Source organism: Balaenoptera ricei, chromosome 3, assembly GCF_028023285.1.
Source record: "Balaenoptera ricei isolate mBalRic1 chromosome 3, mBalRic1.hap2, whole genome shotgun sequence".
Lineage (NCBI taxonomy): Eukaryota > Metazoa > Chordata > Mammalia > Artiodactyla > Balaenopteridae > Balaenoptera > Balaenoptera ricei.
In genome coordinates this window covers 44564653-44585688 of record NC_082641.1, presented here as the reverse complement: position 1 = coordinate 44585688, position 21036 = coordinate 44564653, and the positions used below count along the sequence as shown (strand labels likewise).

Here is a 21036-nt window from a genome sequence, read left to right as displayed (position 1 = left end):
ACAGTAGAATTAATTTATTAATTCCTCTGAAACAGAAAGCTTTTCTCAAAGTTAATATTTTCCTGAAATGACTGAAGTGTGCCCTTTAGGGAAAATATCCAGAGCCTATTTAAAAGGTGTACATTTTAAATCACATTATACAGAAAGTTTAAAACAAATGTAGAGACACAAGATAGCTTCTGAACTCAGAGTTTTCAGTGACATTACCTATCTTGCAGGGTGATCATGTGAGAAACAACTACTGAGCAGAAATACGAAGGATGAAAGTAGAAAACAGTAACACACAACCACAAGGTACAATCTAAGACTAAAACTCTGGGGTAGGCCAAGTGAGTTCCCTAGTACAGCCTGAATTGCAGAATGATTGAAATTGCCTTATTTCCTCATTTGTAAAATGGAATATAATCACTGTGTTGTAAAGTATGCCTGACAAATAGTAGCTGTTGAATAAATCTTTATTCCTATTCCCAACAGTTTAACATAAGAGGATGGTTTTTATGCTTTTTTATGTCTGATATAAAAAGAGTTGTATGAACAGGATCAATTAAGTTTAATCTGTGCCGTCTGGGAACAGTAGTAGTATTTATGTGCAAGTATATAACATGTCAAACCACATAAGATTTTTTTTAAAAAGGTATAATTTTCAGTTAATTTTTTTTTTTAAAAGAACAATTTTAAAAGAAAGCTTTCCTTTATTTTGTCAGAAAGCCCTTCAGTGTTGATAGTGGGGTAGGCCGTGCAGTATGGGAGTCCAGGAGTTACGGGGGAAGTCCCTGAATCTTCTGCTCCATTTTCTTGTGAACCTAAAACTGCCCTAAAAAATAAAGTATACATACGTGTATGTATGGCTTTAGGTAAGCTGGAACAAGGGCAGTCCAGCAGGGGTTGGGGCCCTTGCAGAGAAGGCAGCCGACTGAGGTGGCAGCCTAACGGGGATCAGGAGATGGGTTACATGGGTGGGTGGAGAGCTTGAGCAAGTAAGTCAATATGTTGAGGCAAATGGGAGCCAGGTTTCTTACTGTCCAGAAAAGGAGTTACAAATATGGAAAGAGGGAAAGCTTGAATGAACCTGGGTGGTGGTAGATTGAAATGGAAAGGTTGGTGTGAACTCATGGTTTATGTGTGTGTATGGGTAGGTATATGTATATGTATTTTGCATATGTATGCAAAAAAACATATATTCTAGCTTTGTCTACCAAGAGGGCCTGGGAGCAGTGACACCCAGTAGTAATGAGTGTATCTAGCACCCAGTTTTTTTGTTTGTTTTTTTAAAATAAATTTCCATCTAGTATTTTATTTATTTATTTTTGCTGTGTTGGGTCTTCGTTTCTGTGTGAGGGCTTTCTCTAGTTGCGGCGAGCGGGGGCCACTCTTCATCGCGGTGCGCGGGCCTCTCACTATCGCGGCCTCTCTTGTTGCGGAGCACAGGCTCCAGACGCGCAGGCTCAGTAGTTGTGGCTCACGGGCCCAGTCGCTCCGCGGCATGTGGGATCTTCCCAGACCAGGGCTCGAACCCGTGTCCCCTGCATTGGCAGGCAGATTCTCAACCACTGCGCCACCAGGGAAGCCCTAGCACCCCGTTTTAAAATACCAATCAGGGCTCTTTGGAAAAATGGCTGATCCCAGGGATGAACCAAACTCAGGAGATGGGTCTGAAAGTATAGAAGTGTTCAAAGAATAATCGTGGCTTGTCAGTCCATAGAGAAGCTAGCTCTGAGAGGCTCCCAATGGCTAAGTGTGACAATTTGAGCAAATATGTGATGACAGTAATGGATTTTATCTCACTGAGTAGGAATCCACAAACCCATTTTGATATATCTAAATAATAAAGAAGAGAAAGCTTTTCCTTATAGCAAAATGCCCATTAACAGAATACAGAAGGAGTGCAGGAATCAGAAAACCAGTATCTGGCAACCATCAGAGTAATAAGTCAGGCAAGAAAGCTAAGAGCAGAGAGCTAAAGTTGGATGAATAACAAGCTATTTATGTAGCCTCGAAGTATCACCTCCACAAAATATTTAATATAAAGGTAGATATTAATTATAAAGGGAAAGAGTAACTTTACAGTGGCAAAGCCTTCTCAGATGATCACAGTTTATATCACCAGCAGTGGGACAAACTGACCTTGTATACCTCCTGATAGGAGACACTGAAAAGAACACTGCCTGCACCATCATCTCTGAGATATTCCTGTCACAAATGCATACTCTGAATTGAATAATGAGCAATCACCAAATGCAAATTGAGGGACTTCTATAAAACAGTAAATTAAGGTCGTGAAGGTCAAGGAAGGAGTAAGGAATGGTTCTGGATTGAATGGGACTCAAGAAACATAGCCAAGAGCAAAGCTGATCTTGGTTTGGATCCTTTTGCTATAAAGGATATAACTGGGCTGCTGGCAAAATCTGAATGGGGCTGTTGGGTGAAAGGTATATATGGGAGCACTTTGTGGTGTTCTTAGGACTTTTTTGTCAGTATGAAATTATTTCAAAATAAATAAAAGTAACAGCCTTTGTTCAAAAACTTTTATTTACTATAAAGACAAAACACCAAAATAGGTACAAATACTATAAAAGTGGTTCAATGGGGTAAAAATTTTAATTAAAATATCTTGATATATTTAAAATAACAAAGGATACATTTAAGCCAAATTATCTTAACCCAGAGATTTTTTTTTGTAACATTTGCTTACACAGTAAGGTGCTAATAGAAGTTAGCCCTTAAGCCCTGGAAGTCTTAGGAATCATAGTCATACAGCAAATATAATTTCATTGTGAAAGTGAACTTTGGTAGAAGAAAAATCTATAGGACACCTGAGGTAGTAGAAACTGGAATAAACAGCAGTAGACGTTATTTACAACTTGAGTACCAAATAACATTAAGAACACAAAAATAATTACACATTACAATTTTCAGTCCAGCTTTGATCCAAAGAAAATAAGAATATTACATCACATTTGCATTGAAAACAAAACAAAAAACAAAACACCACAATTACCAGCAAGCTGAGGGAACTGCAAACAAACTCAAACAATGGATTTTTGACATCTAGAGGCAGTCTGAGTTTGAAATGTGGTGGGCATGGTGATCTACAAAGTAATACTGATTAGCTGAGGTTCCTCAGTTTATACAGTTTACATCTCTGTCAGACACAGTATTAATCTGACCAATGATCTTCCAGTACATAAAATGGCAAGAGTGCATCCTTTAAAGCTTGCACGTGAGAGACTTGGAAACAATCATTAGAACTGTGAAAATTCTAAGTAGTCAAAAAAAAAAAAAAAGAAAGAAAATACAACACATTTAGAGCTACCAAACTTCACATTTCTGTACTATGTTTAACTCTTCAAATATTGCCAATCTTCCAACCAAAGGAATGTAAAATTTCACTAAGAAACACATTCATATAAAAAAAACTGCCTTTTAAAAATTATATGCAATATATCCCTGTAAACTTATCTTGTAACTTATTTTACTTCCAATTTGTGTTGTACATTTAAAATGTACTCTATATAGCTTATTTAGCTTATCCTGAGTCTTTGAGAATAACCAATTTTATTTAACTCTGCAACAATTCAACTGGCTTCTGAAGAGTTAAAACTTAACATCTCAAAAAGCTGTATTAAATACTTAATCAGTACTTAATTTAAAAGACTCACAGAAAAAAGGGTAAAAGAGCTGCCATTTTCCTTCAGGATTCCATGCATCTGAATTTAGTTTAGACAAAAACCATTAGATAACTGTGCAAAATCCAAGGAATTAGTGTGTAAATGAAATTCAATTTCACTTTTCTTTCTGAACACATTTTCCAAGTTCAGAGCAAATTTATTGTTTAGAAACACTCGTTCGTAGTTGAGTAAGTTAATTTTTCTTTATCTATCTATCAGCCAGGCCTACTGTAAAGAGATAATGCATGGTAGAAGGAAAATAGCAGTTAATGTTGTTATCAGTGGTGATGATGCATGATGGATAATTACATACAGAGTAAGACTTAAATGGTGTGAAGTTTCCTACAAAAGAAACCGATACATTAAAAAAATTCAAATACATTTCAAGGTCATCTTGATCTTGGTTGTGAGCTGCATCACAGAGAACAGTTGATTTTCACTTAATTTATATTTAACCTGCATGAGAAGAGCAGTGACTGACTCAATGAAGGTAGTACTTTATCATATTCCAATTTTAAAAACAAACAAAATTAAACCTGTATTTTAAAAAACTCTTGCAGTAGCAAGATATTTAATAAACTCTGGTTCACATCTAGTTCTTTTTTTTTTTTCTTGTTTGAAAAGATCACCTTTCCCTGAATATTAAACATAAATGAAGGTGAAATGAAAATATAGAACCATAATTTCCAAAAACGAAATGAATGGGCCAACAGTAAAATGCACAATGAACCACAATTGCCCAGGCATTTAAAAAGATAAAGGTCAACTGTGGGTCATAAAGAAGTTATCAACTTTAAAAAATATATTTATTTACTGCTACTTATAGCATATTCTGACCTAAAAGAGGCAGATACTGATTTTTATAGCCAGTGACCAAAAAAAAAAAAAAAAAGGAACTGCAGAACCCCCTGCTTGTGATCACAATATGAAATGGAAGAATAACTGAAACATTAAAACAGATCCTGAGCCCCTCAGCTGCTAATATTGCTGAAAAAGTGCTCCAAAAAATTATGCTTCTGTTAATTAATCATGCAAACTTCATTGCTTTCCTGTTTACCTAGGGCCAGTTCTTTGAAAGGCACAGTTTACAGTTTCTGCACAAATTGTGGACTTTTGCATACTAAGCTTAGGTACAAATCATGATTTGTCAATCACATACTTAGGTAAGGGTTCCCCACTGATCTTGTTCATAGCTGTTCAGTGGCATGAAGGCCAGCAGATTATCAATGTGGTTCCCCACAAAAGTTTTTTCTCTTGTTGAGCATCCTGTCTCCATTACAGTTTATTTGTATAATTGGCTACCATGTAGTACGGAAGACTGGATGCTTCAGTAGCTCTCTTGATGGAGGTCTGTCCTGAGGTTGAAGTTCTAAACAGCGAAGAGCCACATCTCGTAAACCAGGAGACAAATGTGAAGGGATTGATGGAGCAGTAGTTGCACTGGCAATCTGTAAGAGAAAACACTAGGGTTAAAGTTCTCCACAACTGGAGCTTCTGATACACAAGTACATGGGCGTATATTTCATAACCTCTATATATGCATCCTATACATAGAGGAATTAAAAGTGAGTGGACTTTTTGCTAACAAGGTGTCTATGGAAAAACTCATGAATTTGACCAAATACATGCTGATCAGATGGAGCTAACAGTTCTCTTTATTGTCTCAAATGAACAAGGCTAAGTGCATCACAATGATTAGGCAGGTGAAATATTCACTCAAATCAATTCTGCTTTCCTCATACTCACTCTCCAAAATGGTTTGTCCTCTTTGCTTCATTGCACATTTTCTGTTTTTTTCAGCACAGAGAGCTATTCAGAGTAAGTAAGACTAAACCTGGCCAGTCAATTTAGTACATCAGAAACACAACTGCACTGATTTTTTATTTTCAGGTGACTGAGGAAGTTATATAAGCATGGGGAGACCTGGAGGAGATTATGGCAGGGGAGAGGTGCTGGGGATCAGCTCGGAGGACTACTACTACCCACTCTGCACAGAGGTGACTGTGTGTTTTAAGTGCTTTACTCAGGCCCAGAGGTAATTCTGTTTATCCTCATAATATATAATATAAATAATTCATCAAGGAGGTGCTATTATTACACCCATTTTATAACAAGAAAACAGAGGGTAGACAGAATAAGTAATTCTCCTAGTCACATGGCTGTTAAAGGATGGAACCAGGGTTTGGGACCAGGTCTGTATGACCACAAAGCCCAAGCTTTTAAATGAGCACATGTGCAACTCAAACGCTAAAAATCTCAAACATTACATTATTCTCTGGTGGAAATGGAGAGAATGGATTTGAGAGTTGTCAGAAGGGTAGAACAGCCTTGGCCTCTGACTTAGGTGTGAATTTTTTAAATATAGGAAATAACAGATTAAAAAATTTGTGACAGTACAATACATAAAGAGCTTCAAGTATTTTAATTTAAAAGTTTGGTGTTCGGGTGTGTGTGTGTGTGTGTATATATATATATATATATATATATATGTACATATTTCACCCAGGAGCAATGATTCAGTATTTGCTAATTCAGTGTTTGCAGTGACTTGATAGAGCATGACTACCGTGAATAACGAGAACTGACTGTTAATGCTGCCCACATTCCCCACACCGTATCAATTCCTGGAGATACATACACATGCATTTATTTCAAGGAAGATATGCCTTCACGTTAGATTGACAGTGAAGGAGAACCCATGAAAATTTGCCTGCTGCCAATTTTAGCAGAAAGAAGTAATTTTTATCTCATGATTACCTTAAATATCAAAGCAAGATGATTGGAGTGTTTTTCTGCATTCCAAGGTGGTTTAGCACAAGCCATTTCTATAATAGCACAGCCAACACTCCATACATCACAGCTCCTACCATACTGCTGACCTCTTAGGACCTAAAATAAAGCAGAGAGTTAATTTGGAAATATGACTCATTAGAAAAAGAGAAAGCTATTCTGTAGTTATGGATTCTGGTTTTTTTACTTCAGAGCAAAACAATGTACAAAGAACAGTTCCACAGACTACCTGATGTCTCATTTATTTCATCAACACGCTCAATCTCCTATGTGGGACAAAAATACTTTGGAGAATTGTGAGGTTCTGAAGGAGAGTCATATCATAGAATTTCAAAGCCGCCTCAGTACGCGTAGTAAACTACAGAGCAAGAGGACAACCAATTATCACTACGTATGAACGTGAAGAGTTCTGAACATAACAGAAGAGGCCAAGTTCAGAACAGCAATTATATGCACCTTGGGTTTACTAGAAAACAACTACTATAAATTACCGAATAATTCTTTGTTAGAAATAGGTTTTAATAGATTTGCTTAAAGGCTATGGAAACGCAGGGATTAAGGGTCTGAAATCAAGGATATCATTAAGACCTTAGTTTTAGGGCCGTGGACTTCTAATTAGTAAGCACATAGTGGATAACACTGCAAAATTATTTGGTGTAATGCTGTCACACAGAACTCTAAAATATTTTCTTTCATCACACTCAAAGCTGCTTCTCACCTCAGGTGCCATAAATGCAATTGTCCCCAATAATTGTCCCTGAAACTCTCCTGCACCAGTTCCTTTTGATGCCAACCTGGCTGCAGCTCCAAAATCAGCAATTCTCAGTCTCTGACCTGTGCTGTCAATTAGCAAATTGGCACCTGTCAACAAAAACAGCAAATGACCTTATTAAAAACAAAAGAACAGATTAAAAACTCAGTAAAATACTACTAATGAAATAGGACAATGACAAACGAAAGAAAGTAGACTGTGTGTCAGAGAAATCTACTCTTCCTCTCAATTCACTTCATTAGTAAAGGCACATAGGTCTCTGCAGTGTAAAAAAAATCCAAAGCCTCAGAGGGAAAATCAGACAAAGCATCAAGGCATAAGGAACAAAAGCGGAGATTTCATAAAACTTTAAAAATAGTTGTGTTAAACCTTTAATATAATGACCCTTAGCAAAATCTTTCCTCAAAGTTCCAATTTTAGTGTAGTTTACACTTTGAGACAAAGTTCTGTTGAAACATACTGACCTAGACCAATTCAGAGTTTATACTATAATTTCATAATTATAGCTTAATAAAAAATTAATGTTATAAAATTACTTGAATGTGTTATATCAAATCCTAAAGGCATTCATGTCAGAAAACCAAAGTTGCTCTCTTTTTTTTTTGGCCGCACAGCTTGCAGGATCTTAGTTCCCTGACCAGGGATCGAACCTGCACCCCGGCAGTGAAAGCGTGGAGTCCTAACCACTGGACCACCAGGGAATTCCCCGAAGTTGCTCTTAATAAACCAAACTGCAAAAGATTTGAGAGGATTTTTCTTAAAAGGAGTTTACAATATCCCAGTTATTTTAAATAAAGCCAGGAACAGGAACCTTTGGGGAGGCAGTTAAGTACATCATGAGACCAAGACAGGGGAATCAGAGACCTGGATTCGGTACTTGGTTTGCCATCAATTAGCAGTAAGACTGTGGAAAAGTCTCAGCCTAAGGAAGGCAGAATATATTACCCTGAAAGTTCCTTTCACTCCTTTCACCTCTGATAATTCTAGTGATCTTAGTTACTCAGGAGAAACAATCCCATAGTTGATTTCAAGTTAGAAACTATCAACAAAGGTCTAAGTTTTAAAATTACATTTGTTTTCTGCTTATTGATAATAAGAAGATAAGTAAAAGAATTCCTACCTTTGACATCTCTGTGAATGATCTGGTTTTCATGGAGATATGAAAGGCCACGAAGTAATTGTTCAGTATAGTTAATAACTACTGATTCCTTGAAGGCTCCATATTTACTGAGCAAATGAGCCACAGATCCCCCTAAACATGTAATAATAATAATTTGTCATAAACTTAAGCCAAAATTAAAATTGTTTATTACACTTTGGTTACATAAGCTTGCACTGCATGAGCTCACATTTACATTTGAAATATTAAATTTATCATCTGCTTCAGAAGTGAAACTGGTTTAAAAACTAACACATTCTAGTAATCTTAAGACCTATCAATTAGGAGACATTTTCATGGAACCCTCAGGAACTGGTTTTCTGGAAAGTCAAGATTTCAGAAAGCTTTAAAAGTTAACAATTTTGGATGGAACTATTTCTCATATGTACAATTCACCTCTCTGTCTTTTTGACCAAGATATACAAAATCTCTTTCTTAATGACGTAAGTAAACAGTGGTAACATGTTATTTAACAGAAGGTAAAAAGAATGGGAGGAGCCAGAAGACCCAGAGTTAGGCTTCATATCCTACTATTTACCAGCTCTGACCTAGGACAAGTCACAAACTCAGTAAGCCTCATCTAAAATTGTTTATAATAGTCAACCTATATACAACCATCAACCCAGGTAACAACCAACATCAGAGAATGTACTAAAGAACTGATTTGTAAATAGAAATACACTCTTCAAACACAAAAAAATCTAAGAAGTTAAACCAAGCGCTTATGTATTCATTACGTCCCAAGTCATTTATTTTACTGTATATACGGTATAATACAAAATAAAACTCTGTCTCTATTTGTTCAAGTAGATGACAAGGTTCAACTTTACGCTTCAGTGCTAGTTTACCTGTTAGTTTCTAAAGCTATATCTTAATTAATTTTATTTTTATAGTGTTATGTTAAAATATTTCCTAAATCTGTCCTATTAATGATGGCCAACTGGACAAATATGGATCTTACCATGGCAGGTTTAAAAAAATTATTCCTATAAAACAATGATACACAATCATTTTAAAAGACACACTGAAAAAGTTTAAAAGGTAGAGGTAATGAATATTTTATTTACATTTAAATGAAAAGACAAACTATTTACAGTTCATACTACTATGTTAAGGCAATTTACTTTTAGGAATCTAAACTATTTAATAAAAATAAGTGTTCATTAAACGGTTTCTCCTAAATTTAATATCAAGCAAAAGTTAAATCTATGTATTACTATTTGTAATTTAAAACATGAACATACCTGCCATCCATTCAATGAAGAGATTATAATTGCTCTTCTCACATGTGGCTCCCAACATCCTAATGATGTTTGGATGATTCAGATGGCTCATCATTCTTATCTCCTCCCTTAATGCTTCTACTACTTCTTCTTGCTCAGAAGATGTATTTCTGACATACGTCACCTATTTCAGTAAACATGTTTACAAAGTTTTGAATTCTGATGCGTTTCTATTTATAATTTTCACTAACAATCTAATCTAAAATGGACAAACCCAAATTAACTTATGTATCAATAGAAGGCATTTATGCTCATGAATGCAATGTAGATACTTTATTAAAAAACCAAGTCAAACTCTTTTAAATAATAAGAATCTAACAAGCAGCAGTAAAATATCAGGAGATGAAAAGAGACTGGGACATAACCAATCTTTCAAAACTGTCTGAAGACAGACTAAAAAATTGAGAAAAGCCCAATCATAAGAACCAACATGACTTAAACATGAAAACTTTACTATGGCCTCGCCATGAGGCTTGTGGGATCTTAGTTCCCCAACCAGGGATTGAACCCGGGCCCCAGCAGTGAGAGCGCCGAGTCCTAACCACTGGACCACCAGGGAGTTCCCAACTATTGTCATATCTTGATAAGCATGCTCATTATAAAAAGTAAACCAGGGGCTTCCCTGGTGGCGCAGTGGTTGAGAATCTGCCTGCCAATACAGGGGACATGGGTTCGAGCCCTGGTCTGGGAAGATCCCACATGCCGCGGAGCAACTGGGCCTGTGAGCCACAATTACTGAGCCTGCGCGTCTGGAGCCTGTGCTCCGCAACAAGAGAGGCCACGATGGTGAGAGGCCCGTGCACCACGATGAAGAGTGGTCCCCGCTTGCCGCAACTATAGAGGGCCCTCGCACAGAAACAAGGACCCAACACAGCCAAAACAATTAATTAATTAATTAATTAATTAATTAAAAAAAAAAAAGTAAACCACAGAAATCCCAAGATGACACTGCACCAGTAACTTTGCTGAAGGGAGTATAAAACCATACCTCTAATAAATATAAAAAAGTGCAAACAAAAACTGCAACCTTTATAGGGCCTATCCTGATGTTTCATCTTGATGAACCATGACAATAATCATGCTTCAACTTTCAAATAGAACTTATGATACTTTTGGTGCTGTGGCAACATCTACGTTAAAATTTAGGTTTCTCACGACTTCCCTGGTGGTCCAGTCGTAAGGAATCCGCCTTCCAATGCAGGGAACGTGGGTTTGATCTGTGGTCGGGGAACTAAAATCCCACATGCCACAGGGCAACTAAGCCCTCGCGCCACAACTACTGAGCCTGCACGCCTCAACAAGAGAGGCTGCATGCCGCAACTAGAGAGAGAAAACCTGCAAGCCACCACTAGAGAGAGGCCCACATGCTGCAATGAAGATCCTGCATGCCGCAACTAGGACCCAATGCAGCAAAAAAATAAATAAATAAATAGAATAAATATTTAAAAAAAAGAAATTTGGGTTTCTGAAAACTTTAAAAACTAAAATATATACATACGGGGATATATCCTTTATTTGCTCATTTTTCACTTTTATAATTTTAATCATTTATATGCTCACTAGATATTTACCTGTTTAACAGCCATTAAAGTTCCAGTTCCCACATCTTGAGCCTGATAACAAGAAGAAAATGCTCCAAGGCCTATCTGCTGACCTTTCAGCCATTCAGTGTCTTCTCTATAAGGTTGTTTTGCTTTGGTATGTCCTGGTAGAGTCTCTGGTGTCTGCATATTAAATGAGAGCAATCCTTTTACTGTTAAGTTAAAAGAGTAAGAGTTTGTGAAATCAGCCTGGCAAAATATTACTCTTGTTCAGTCTGGCTTCCCAAATCACCTATAAACTTGACCTCTGAAGGGACAGTGTTGGTGACCAATGTCAAATGCATAAGTGATCACCATTGTAGAATCAACCAGAAGCACCTCTGAAATAGGCAATGAGTATTTCTGTTCAAATAATGATACAAAAACTGTTGTATAATTAATTCTATGTGAAAAATCTGCTTCTAACAGTTAACTCATGTTAAAAGCTGTATTTCTGAATTAGTTTTATTTTAGCACAGCCCGAGGAAATTCTCTAACCTCTTAAAGACTATACTTACATCTTGTTGAATAATGATGATGTCTTCTCCATTTTCAATCTGTAGTTGAGGAACTATGGGGAGGGCATCCTGAGATGCTGACATTGCCATGGCAATCGCTAAAGCTTCTTCTTCTTCAGCTTCCATTTTTTCTTTGCACTTTTGATTATGATTCATATCATCTTTGTAGGTATCATCATTTTCATCCTTTTCAGGAGAGAGCACAGCAACTTCTGACTTAAAAGTTACTGTTGTGTCACTTGAAGGCATAGACGCTTCAAGAAGGTCCTCAATACTGGAGTTGAGCTCTGTATTGACATCTAATCTGCATTTCTCCTCTACTGGGGTGAACACTGTCTCATCACTAGGTATAACAGCATTACTGGTATTGCTGCTGCCGCCAAAGCCATCATCACATTTGGAACTACCGTTCAAATCAAGTGTCATGCTATTTTTTGAGGCGTCTCCCTGTTTACTTGTATTACTTGGGGTAGGTCGAGATGGCTTTGGCCTGTGTATATTACTGGAGGGCAGGGGTCTTGACTGAGTAAAGATTGGGGAAAGTTTATCTGAGTCTTTGTTTTCAGAACAGTTTCTCTGGAACTGTAGAGAAAACTTGCGCTGTGTTTGAGGAGATGCAGAAGGTATTTTGCAGGGAACAAACCCCTGAGGTCTATGCTTAGAGACATCTGTTACGGTGCCAGGTGGTACAGATGGGGCAGATGAAGAAGGGCTTGACAAGGCTGGGAACATTAGTTGGGAATGATGAGATAAAGGAGAGGAGTTCAAACACTGACTGTGGGGTCTGCCTTTTGTTTGAACCATTGGCTTTGGCTGCTCCATTGTTGTTGAACTAGGAAGTCCTACTGAAATGCTGGCCAGTCGGTCAGAAATGTCCTCTGAACTGGCACTCAATTTTGTAGCACACAATCCTTTTCCAGTTTTCTGTAAATGGTCTGTGCGCTCAAAGGAACTGTTCTCTGTGGCTTCTGGACAGCTGTTAGGGACTGATGCCTTCAAAAAGCTGTCATGTCGACCATCCAAAGTGTCTTCTATGCCCAGCTGGATGGCCTCAGCAATTTCCACCTCATCTGCAATAGCCATCAAACGACGACGCATCCTGGTAAAATGAGTAGAACTGGAAACATTCAGCATTTCTAACAGTTTTGAAAATACATGGGGTACTGCAGTAACCATTCTTGCAGAACTCAAATATATCCTTCGGGAGAGTTTACCAACCATTGAGTGGGAATTATCAATGGACTGCAAAGCAAAGGTTAAGAGGGACAGCAGCTTCTTATACCTGAAAGAAAAAACACATTCAATTATGAAACAAGTTAAAATTACTGCAAAATATATACAAATAAAGAAAACGGTACTAATTCACAGCTTTTACATAAAAAAATCAGTAAAAAGGATGTATAAATTTTTAATTAAATAGCCTAGACTTCAGGTGTTTGCCAATCAAATATTAAGGTATCAGTAACCTACATGTGCGCTGTAATTTGAGTCTTTCATTCATCTAAAATGTGTCCTTCTTGGATGGGTGTGGCAGGGGGTGGTGGGATGGGGTAGGTAAGAGGAGGAAAAGAAACGTATTTTCAGAAGAAAAATTACCTGACTTCAACAGGCTCAGCTTGTGAAACATCAGTACTGACAGTATGAGGGTAAAATTCAGCAGGAAATTCCAACAGCAGTCTATCTATGAGACAAAGGCGGCCCAGGAGTTCTTGCCAGTTGTTTGATTCAGTTTGGTTTCCAAGAATACAATTTAAGACATAATCAACACCACCAATACCAATGGATCCTACAGAAAGGAAAGTAAAAATAACTGAAGAACAGTGATATTAAAATCTAAAACAAAACATGATCAAATGGTTTAAGGTTAACAAAAATACTTGAATTATATTAATTTCAAGAATCTCCCTTTTAGATTAATTCCATTTCTAATGTTAGCTGAGTCAATTTACAAAATTATTTCAAAATCCTGTAACTGCCCTATTAGAGATTATGAGATTAGACCGTCTAAGGAAAATGATAAAACATGCTATATTAATTTTAAGTAAAAAGTTATTACCAGCTTTAAGTATTTCTCTGCCAACGGCCAACTCTCCTGCTTGGCCTTTGCACAATTCCAATAGCGTTGATATAGACAGCTGACTTGTGCGACTAAAAATGAAAGGAAGCAACATCAGACTTGAATCTTGGATAAAATACATATTAAAAGGAGAGGAGTAATGTAATGCCTTGTGAAAAGGTGGGAAAAAATGTTTTTAGGAGTGTTTGCTTCTCAACCACTAAAACTGAATTAATGATGTCACTATAAGTAATAATATTTATTATTAGGTCTAATTTCATAAATTTTACCTTATCTTCTATGTTAAGCACAGAATCTTCACTACTGGCTCTTAAACAGCAAGTATTAATTTAAAAATGAAACCAGATAAAAGGCTTATTTTCATTATCATATCTTGTTAAAATAAGAAAGAAAAGACTCAGACATTTTGATTTCTGAATTTTCACTAAGTTCTCTTGAATTAAAAACAAAATCTTCCCATCCAAAACCTTTATATTCTCTTTATATAGCCAGAATGACTTCTAAATATCATAAAATCTCTTTACCATATTTCTTATGATGTTCATTCAAGTGACCAGGTAAACAACCTAACTTTAGAATTTCAGAAAGCGGACAACAAAACAAATGCCATAAAGGCATTGAAATTCTTAGGGAAAAAAACCCTATTATAATATTAAGAAATGAAATGATTTTTCTATGCATTTTGCAAATTGTTAATTTTTTTCAGATATTTATAGTATTCTCTCTAAGCAACAAGAAAACCTCTAATACTTACAATCTGTAGGCTTGTGTAGAGAAACAATGGAGACAAAAGACAGACTTTATGAGATGAGAAACAAGTCAAAGTTAAGTGCTTAATTTCTGAGATCCTCTACAGACTACATCATGTGACTTAGGGAGGAAGACAAAGTTGGACTAGAAAAGCTCCAAAGGGAGGTAATGGCAGAGGCAAACCAAGGGAGAGTCAGTGCTTCTTACCACCTGAGATCTGCTGGGACACGAAGAGATGAGAACTGCCAAAAAAGTGTTTACTGTAGCTATGCTCATTATATGAAAAGTGGTCTCCCACTTTATGGAAAGGGAAAAAATAAAAGAGAGAGAGAACCAGCGGTCTAATAAAAGCATAGCTTGTGCTCATTTTCCCTATCACCATACCCTCATTTCTCTACCTCCAGTTAGGGCTGTTCCTGTTCCTTGCTGATTTTTAAGGATATTGCAGGGATATATGGAATTGTTGTTGTTGTTATTTGACAAAACTATCACAGTTAGAGTAAAATTCCATCACAAAGAAAATAATGGAATGGGGTTTTTGGTTTTGGTTTTTTGGCCCTGATAATGCAAAGCATGTATAATGATTTTATTGGTTCCTATCCTGTGTAACTCATTCTCTAAAATGAGATAATATCTCACATATCAGCTGCTGTTCTTATCAACTGGACTTCAGTTTTAAGAATATTACTTTAAAATAAAAGAGAATCAATCACAATACAATAATGTGGAGGTCCATGCAGTTTGTTAGCCTGGTTTTTACTTGCCATTAGTTCTTCTTCCTAGTCCTTAAGAGCTTTAAATGTTGCATGTTAATTTCAAATCTCACATTAGAAAACAATATTCAAAGCCTCATTTAGTAAGTATGTATCAAATACTCACTAGGTGTGAGGCTCTGTGCTAGGCTTTCAGGACAAGACGGTTTGAAGCAGTTCATTTGTAGGGCGCCTTACCTATTGACGTCTGCACACTTGACTAGGATGGTGTCTACAACTGGCCGGAGAAGTCTCTGCAGTTTGATTCTTTCTGCCAAACTATGGCAAGGAGTATATACTAGCATGGCTCTCAACGTTTTCTGGGGGAAAAAAACTGAAGGTCAGTTTAACTACATTTAAAAAGCATCAGAGACAATGGCCTAATCTGAGACAATTTGAGAAATAAAATGATAGGAATAGATTATAACCCATAAATAAGAATCCATGAGTTGATACTGATACAAATAAAAAATTGGATAAATAAATAGATAAGGTAGAAAGGAACTCTCAACTATTTCTGTAATTTTTAAAAGTCTGAATTAATTTCAGAATAAAAAGTTATTTTAAAAAGAAAATGAGGAAAGGCGCCAACTTGAAAGAGCTCCCAATGGCTAAAGATGGAATAACTTGGGCAACAAAGTAAATGACAGTACTGAATTATAACCCATAGAATAAAATAAATAGCCATGAGTCTATGGTGATAGAAATAAAAAACTGAATAAATACATAAATGGGAGAGAAGAGACGGCTCTTCGTTATAGACAAATTCCAATTAACTAATAAAGGAGGAATATGGGAAATAGAAGATCACCATTAGAACACCACAGTAGTCATTGCTGTAGGCTAGATCCACTGACAAATGCTAAAATCTGTGAATAGAAACAGGATATTTGCATAGTCTCAAAGTATCTCCCCCAAGACATTTATTAATAGTAATTTTACAGTACCCAGTAGACAGCACCTTAAGCAAGTGACGAAGGATGGCATCACCAATAATAAGACACTCTGACATGATATGCCCCCTAATAACAATGCACTGAGAAGGGCACATCACCTCTGGTGTTCTTGCGAAAAATGCACAATGTAATCCTGAGAAAATACCAGATAAACCCAAATTGAGGAACATTCTTCAAAATAACTGGCCAATACACTTCAAAAGTGTCAAGGTCTACAAAAGACAAGTAAAGACTGAGGGATTGTCACAGATGGGAAGATGAGTGGGGCATGATAACTAAATGCAATGTGAGATTCTGGATTGGATCCTAAAAGAGAAAAAAGACATTAATGGAAAAATGGGTGAAATATGAATAAAGTCTGTAGTTTAGCTGAAAAGGACACTGTTGGGACAATTTGGGGATATATGAATATGGACTTTATAGTCCATAATAATATTGTTATTAATGCTAAATTTTCAGAGTTTGCTGATTGCATGGTGATTATACAGAAGAATGTTATTTGTTCTTAAGAGATACATGCTAAAGTATTTGAAGTGAAATGTCATGATGCCTGCACATAACTTTCAAATGGTTCAGCAAAAAATTATATATGGGGAGGGAGGGGAAGGGAAAACAAAGAAGGGCAAGAGGGAGGGGAGAAAGGGAAGGGAGAGCTCTAAGGGCAGGAACCATGTCTGCCCTCACTGTGCCTGGCACACTAAATAACTGCAGAGGAATCAGAATACAGTATCATTCAGAGTCCCTGCACTCTAGGAGCTCATGAACGCATTGGGAAACCATGTGAAGTGATAATAAACAACCAGATAGTAAGGCATTATATTGAACAGTCAAATATGTCTGAAGGTTTGTGTTGGAAAGTAGTAAGAAGAAAGAGGTAAAAAGTTGAGCCAAGAACACTGGTCTTTATTCTACAGTATGCTGGTCTTTATTCTATAGTATTCTGTAGTATGTTGGTCCCTCAAGATGCTATATGAAAAAACAGACCACGGTTAAGATAAATTTGGGAAATAATGCATCATGCCATGATTAGATTCCCAATGTATGTTAACTTATGAAGGCTCCTAGAAGCCTTTCAGTGAACAGACCCATTTAACCTCATGTAATTTAGTATTCACCAATTTTAACTGAACACAGAGCTCTTTCTTCAGGGAAGAAAGGGAAGGAACTTTTCATAATCCAGCCAAACTTCCACAGAATATGCCTCAGGAAATACTGTTGAAGAAACAGAAACCTCTATAGGTTTCTGAGCTGGGGAATAAAGTGGCATTTAAGGAATAATGATGACTATTATATTCAGTGTTCTCACAATGTACTAGACATTACAGTTAGAGGTATCTACACAATCTCATTTCAAAACCAAGAGGTACATATTTTCATTATTTTATAGGTGAAAAGCTGAAGTTTAAGAGTCCTAAAAAGTTACACTGCTAGCAAACAGGAGAACCAGAATTCCAATCAAAGTCCCTCTGATTTTGACCATATATCCAGATTGCCTAGGCTACTCCCAGTTTAGCAGATTATTCAAGTATCCCAGTTGGGATGATAAATTATGAGGTCACTCAACTTTGACTCCAAACTAATGTTCATAAACACTATACTATACTACATTTCAAAAAGAAGATTTGCTAGGCATAGTTGTTATAGGATGGATTATAAAAAGATTAAGAGTGGAGGCAGAGAAATGAAATGAGTTTTAAAAACAGACCAGGGACTTCCCTGGTGGCACAGTGGTTAAGAATCCTCCTGCCAACACAGGGGACACAGGTTTGATTCCTGGTCTGGGAAGATCCCACATGCCGTGGAGCAACTAATCCCGTGTGCCACAAGTACTGACTCTGCGCTCTAGAGCCCGCGAACCACAAATACTGAGCCTGCATGCTGCAACTACTGAAGCCTGCACGCCTAGAGCCCGTGCTCTGCAACAAGAGAAGCCCGCACACTGCAACTAGAGAAAGGCTGTGCGTAGCAACGAAGACCCAACGCAGCCAAAAACAAATAAATTAAATAAATTAATTAATTTAAAAAATGAAGTGGAAGAATTAAAAAAAAAAAAAACCAGACCAGATAAGAATTATTCTAAAGCAGTGGTCCTAAGAAGAACTACAATCCTGCAGCCTGTGGAACAAAAACCACATTCACAGAAAGATAGACAAGATGAAAAGGCAGAGGGCTATGTACCAGATGAAGGAACAAGATAAAACCCCAGAAAAACAACTAAATGAAGTGGAGATAGGCAACCTTCCAAAAAAAGAATTCAGAATAATGATAGTGAAGATGATCCAGAACCTCAGCAAAAGAATGGAGGCAAAGATCGAGAAGATGCAAGAAATGTTTAACAAAGACCTAGAAGAATTAAAGAACAAACAGAGATGAACAATACAATAACTGAAATGAAAAATACACTAGAAGGAATCAGTAGCAGGATAACTTAGGCAGAAGAACGGATAAGTGATCTGGAAGACAGAGTGATGGAATTCACTGCTGCAGAACAGAATAAAGAAAAAAGAATGAAAAGAAATGAAGACAGCCTAAGAGACCTCTGGGACAACATTAAACGTAATAACATTCGCATTATAGGGGTCCCAGAAGGAGAAGAGAGAGATAAAGGACCCGAGAAAATATTTGAAGAGATTATAGTCGAAAACTCCCCTAACATGGGAAAGGAAATAGCCACCCAAGTCCAGGAAGCGCAGAGAGTCCCACACAGGATAAACCCAAGGAGAAACACGCCGAGACACATAGTAATCAAACTGGCAAAAATTAAAGACAAAGAAAAATTATTGAAAGCAGCGAGGGAAAAATGACAACATACAAGGGAACTCCCCATAAGGTTAACAGCTGATTTCTCAGCAGAAACTCTACAAGCCAGAAGGGAGTGGCATGACATATTTAAAGTGATGAAAGGGAAGAACCTACAACCAAGATTACTCTACCCGACAATATTCAATGGAGAAATCAAAAGCTTTACAGACAAGCAAAAGCTAAGAGAATTCAGCACCACCAAACCAGCTTTACAACAAATGCTAAAGGAACTTCTCTAAGTGGGAGACACAAGAGAAGAAAAGGACTTAAAAAACAAGCCCAAAACGATTAAGAAAATGGTAACAGGAACATACATATCGATAATTACCTTAAACGTGAATGAATTAAATGCTCCAACCAAAAGACACAGGCTCACTGAATGGATACAAAAACAAGACCCATATATATGCTGTCTACAAGAGACCCACTTCAGACCTAGGGACACATACAGACTCAAAGTGAGGGTATGGAAAAAGATATTCCATGCAAATGGAAATCAAAAGAAAGCTGGAGTAGCAATACTCGTATCAGATAAAATAGACTTTAAAGAATGTTACAAGAGACAAGGAAGGACACTACATAATGATCAAGGGATCAATCCAAGAAGAAGATATAATAATTATAAATATATATGCTCCCAACATAGGAGCACCTCAATACATAAGGCAACTGCTAACAGCTATAGAAGAGGAAATCTATAGTAACACAATAATAGTGGGGGACTTTAACACCTCACTTACACCAATGGACAGATCATCCAAACAGAAAATTAATAAGGAAACACAAGCTTTAAATGACACAACAGACCAGATAGATTTAATTGATATTTATAGGACATTCCATCCAAAAACCGCAGATTACATTTTCTTCTCAAGTGCGCACAGAACATTCTCCAGGATAGATCACATCTTGGGTCACAAATCAGCCTCAGTAAATTTAAGAAAACTGAAATCATATCAAGCATCTTTTCTGACCACAACACTATGAGATTAGAAATCAATTACAGGGAAAAAAACGTAAAAAAACACAAACACATGGAGGCTAAACAATACGTTCCTAAATAACCAAGAGATCACTGAAGAAATCAAAGTGGAAATCAAAAAATACCTAGAGACAAATGACAATGAAAACATGACAATCCAAAACCTATGGGATGCGGCAAAAGCTGTTCTAAGAGGGAAGTTTACAGCAATACAAGCCTACCTCAAGAAACAAGAAAAATCTCAAACAATCTAACCTTAACACCTAAAGGAACTAGAGAAAGAAGAACAAACAAAACCCAAAGTGAGTAGAAGGAAAGAAATCATAAAGATCAGAGAAGAAATAAATGAAAAAGAAACAAAGAAAATAATAGCAAAGATCAATAAAATTAAAAGCTGGTTCTTTGAGAAGACAAACAAAATTGATAAACCATTAGCCAGACTCATTAAGAAAAAGAGGAAGAGGACTCAAATCAATAAAATTAGAAATGAAAAAGGAGAAGTTACAACAGACGCTGCAGAAATACAAAGCATCCTAAGAGACTACTACAAGCAACTCCATGCCAATAAAATGGACAACCTGGAAGAAATGGACAAATTCTTAGAAAGGTATAACCTTCCAAGTACTGAACCAGGAAGAAATAGAAAATATGAACAGACCAATCACAAGTAATGAAATTGAAACTGTGATTAAAAATCTTCCAACAAACAAAAGTCCAGGACCAGATGGCTTCACAGGTGAGTTCTACCAAACATTTAGAGAAGAGCTAACACCCATCCTTCTCAAACTCTTCCAAAAAATTGCGGGGGAAGGAACACTCCCAAACTCATTCTATGAGACCACCATCACCCTGATACCAAAACCAGACAAAGATACTATAAAAAAAGAAAATTACAGACCAATATCACTGATGAATATAGATGCAAAAATCCTCAACAAAATACTAGC

General features: G+C 36.8%; 1 protein-coding gene across 2 annotated transcripts in view; it reads right to left on the bottom strand.

The window, feature by feature from the left end:
- Positions 1-2511: 2511 nt before the first annotated feature.
- The window catches only part of MAP3K1 (mitogen-activated protein kinase kinase kinase 1), an 85341-nt gene continuing 66816 nt past the window's right edge, over positions 2512-21036 (bottom strand). For both annotated transcript variants that reach the window (XM_059916393.1, XM_059916394.1), the window contains 10 exons: positions 15548-15669; positions 13827-13918; positions 13367-13556; positions 11771-13052; positions 11244-11396; positions 9634-9796; positions 8351-8482; positions 7177-7319; positions 6426-6557; positions 2512-5116 (listed from right to left, as the gene is read on the bottom strand). In XM_059916393.1, coding sequence (XP_059772376.1) covers positions 4967-5116; positions 6426-6557; positions 7177-7319; positions 8351-8482; positions 9634-9796; positions 11244-11396; positions 11771-13052; positions 13367-13556; positions 13827-13918; positions 15548-15669 — 2559 coding nt within the window. In that variant the 3' untranslated portion in view covers positions 2512-4966. The remainder of the gene's footprint in view (positions 5117-6425; positions 6558-7176; positions 7320-8350; positions 8483-9633; positions 9797-11243; positions 11397-11770; positions 13053-13366; positions 13557-13826; positions 13919-15547; positions 15670-21036) is intronic.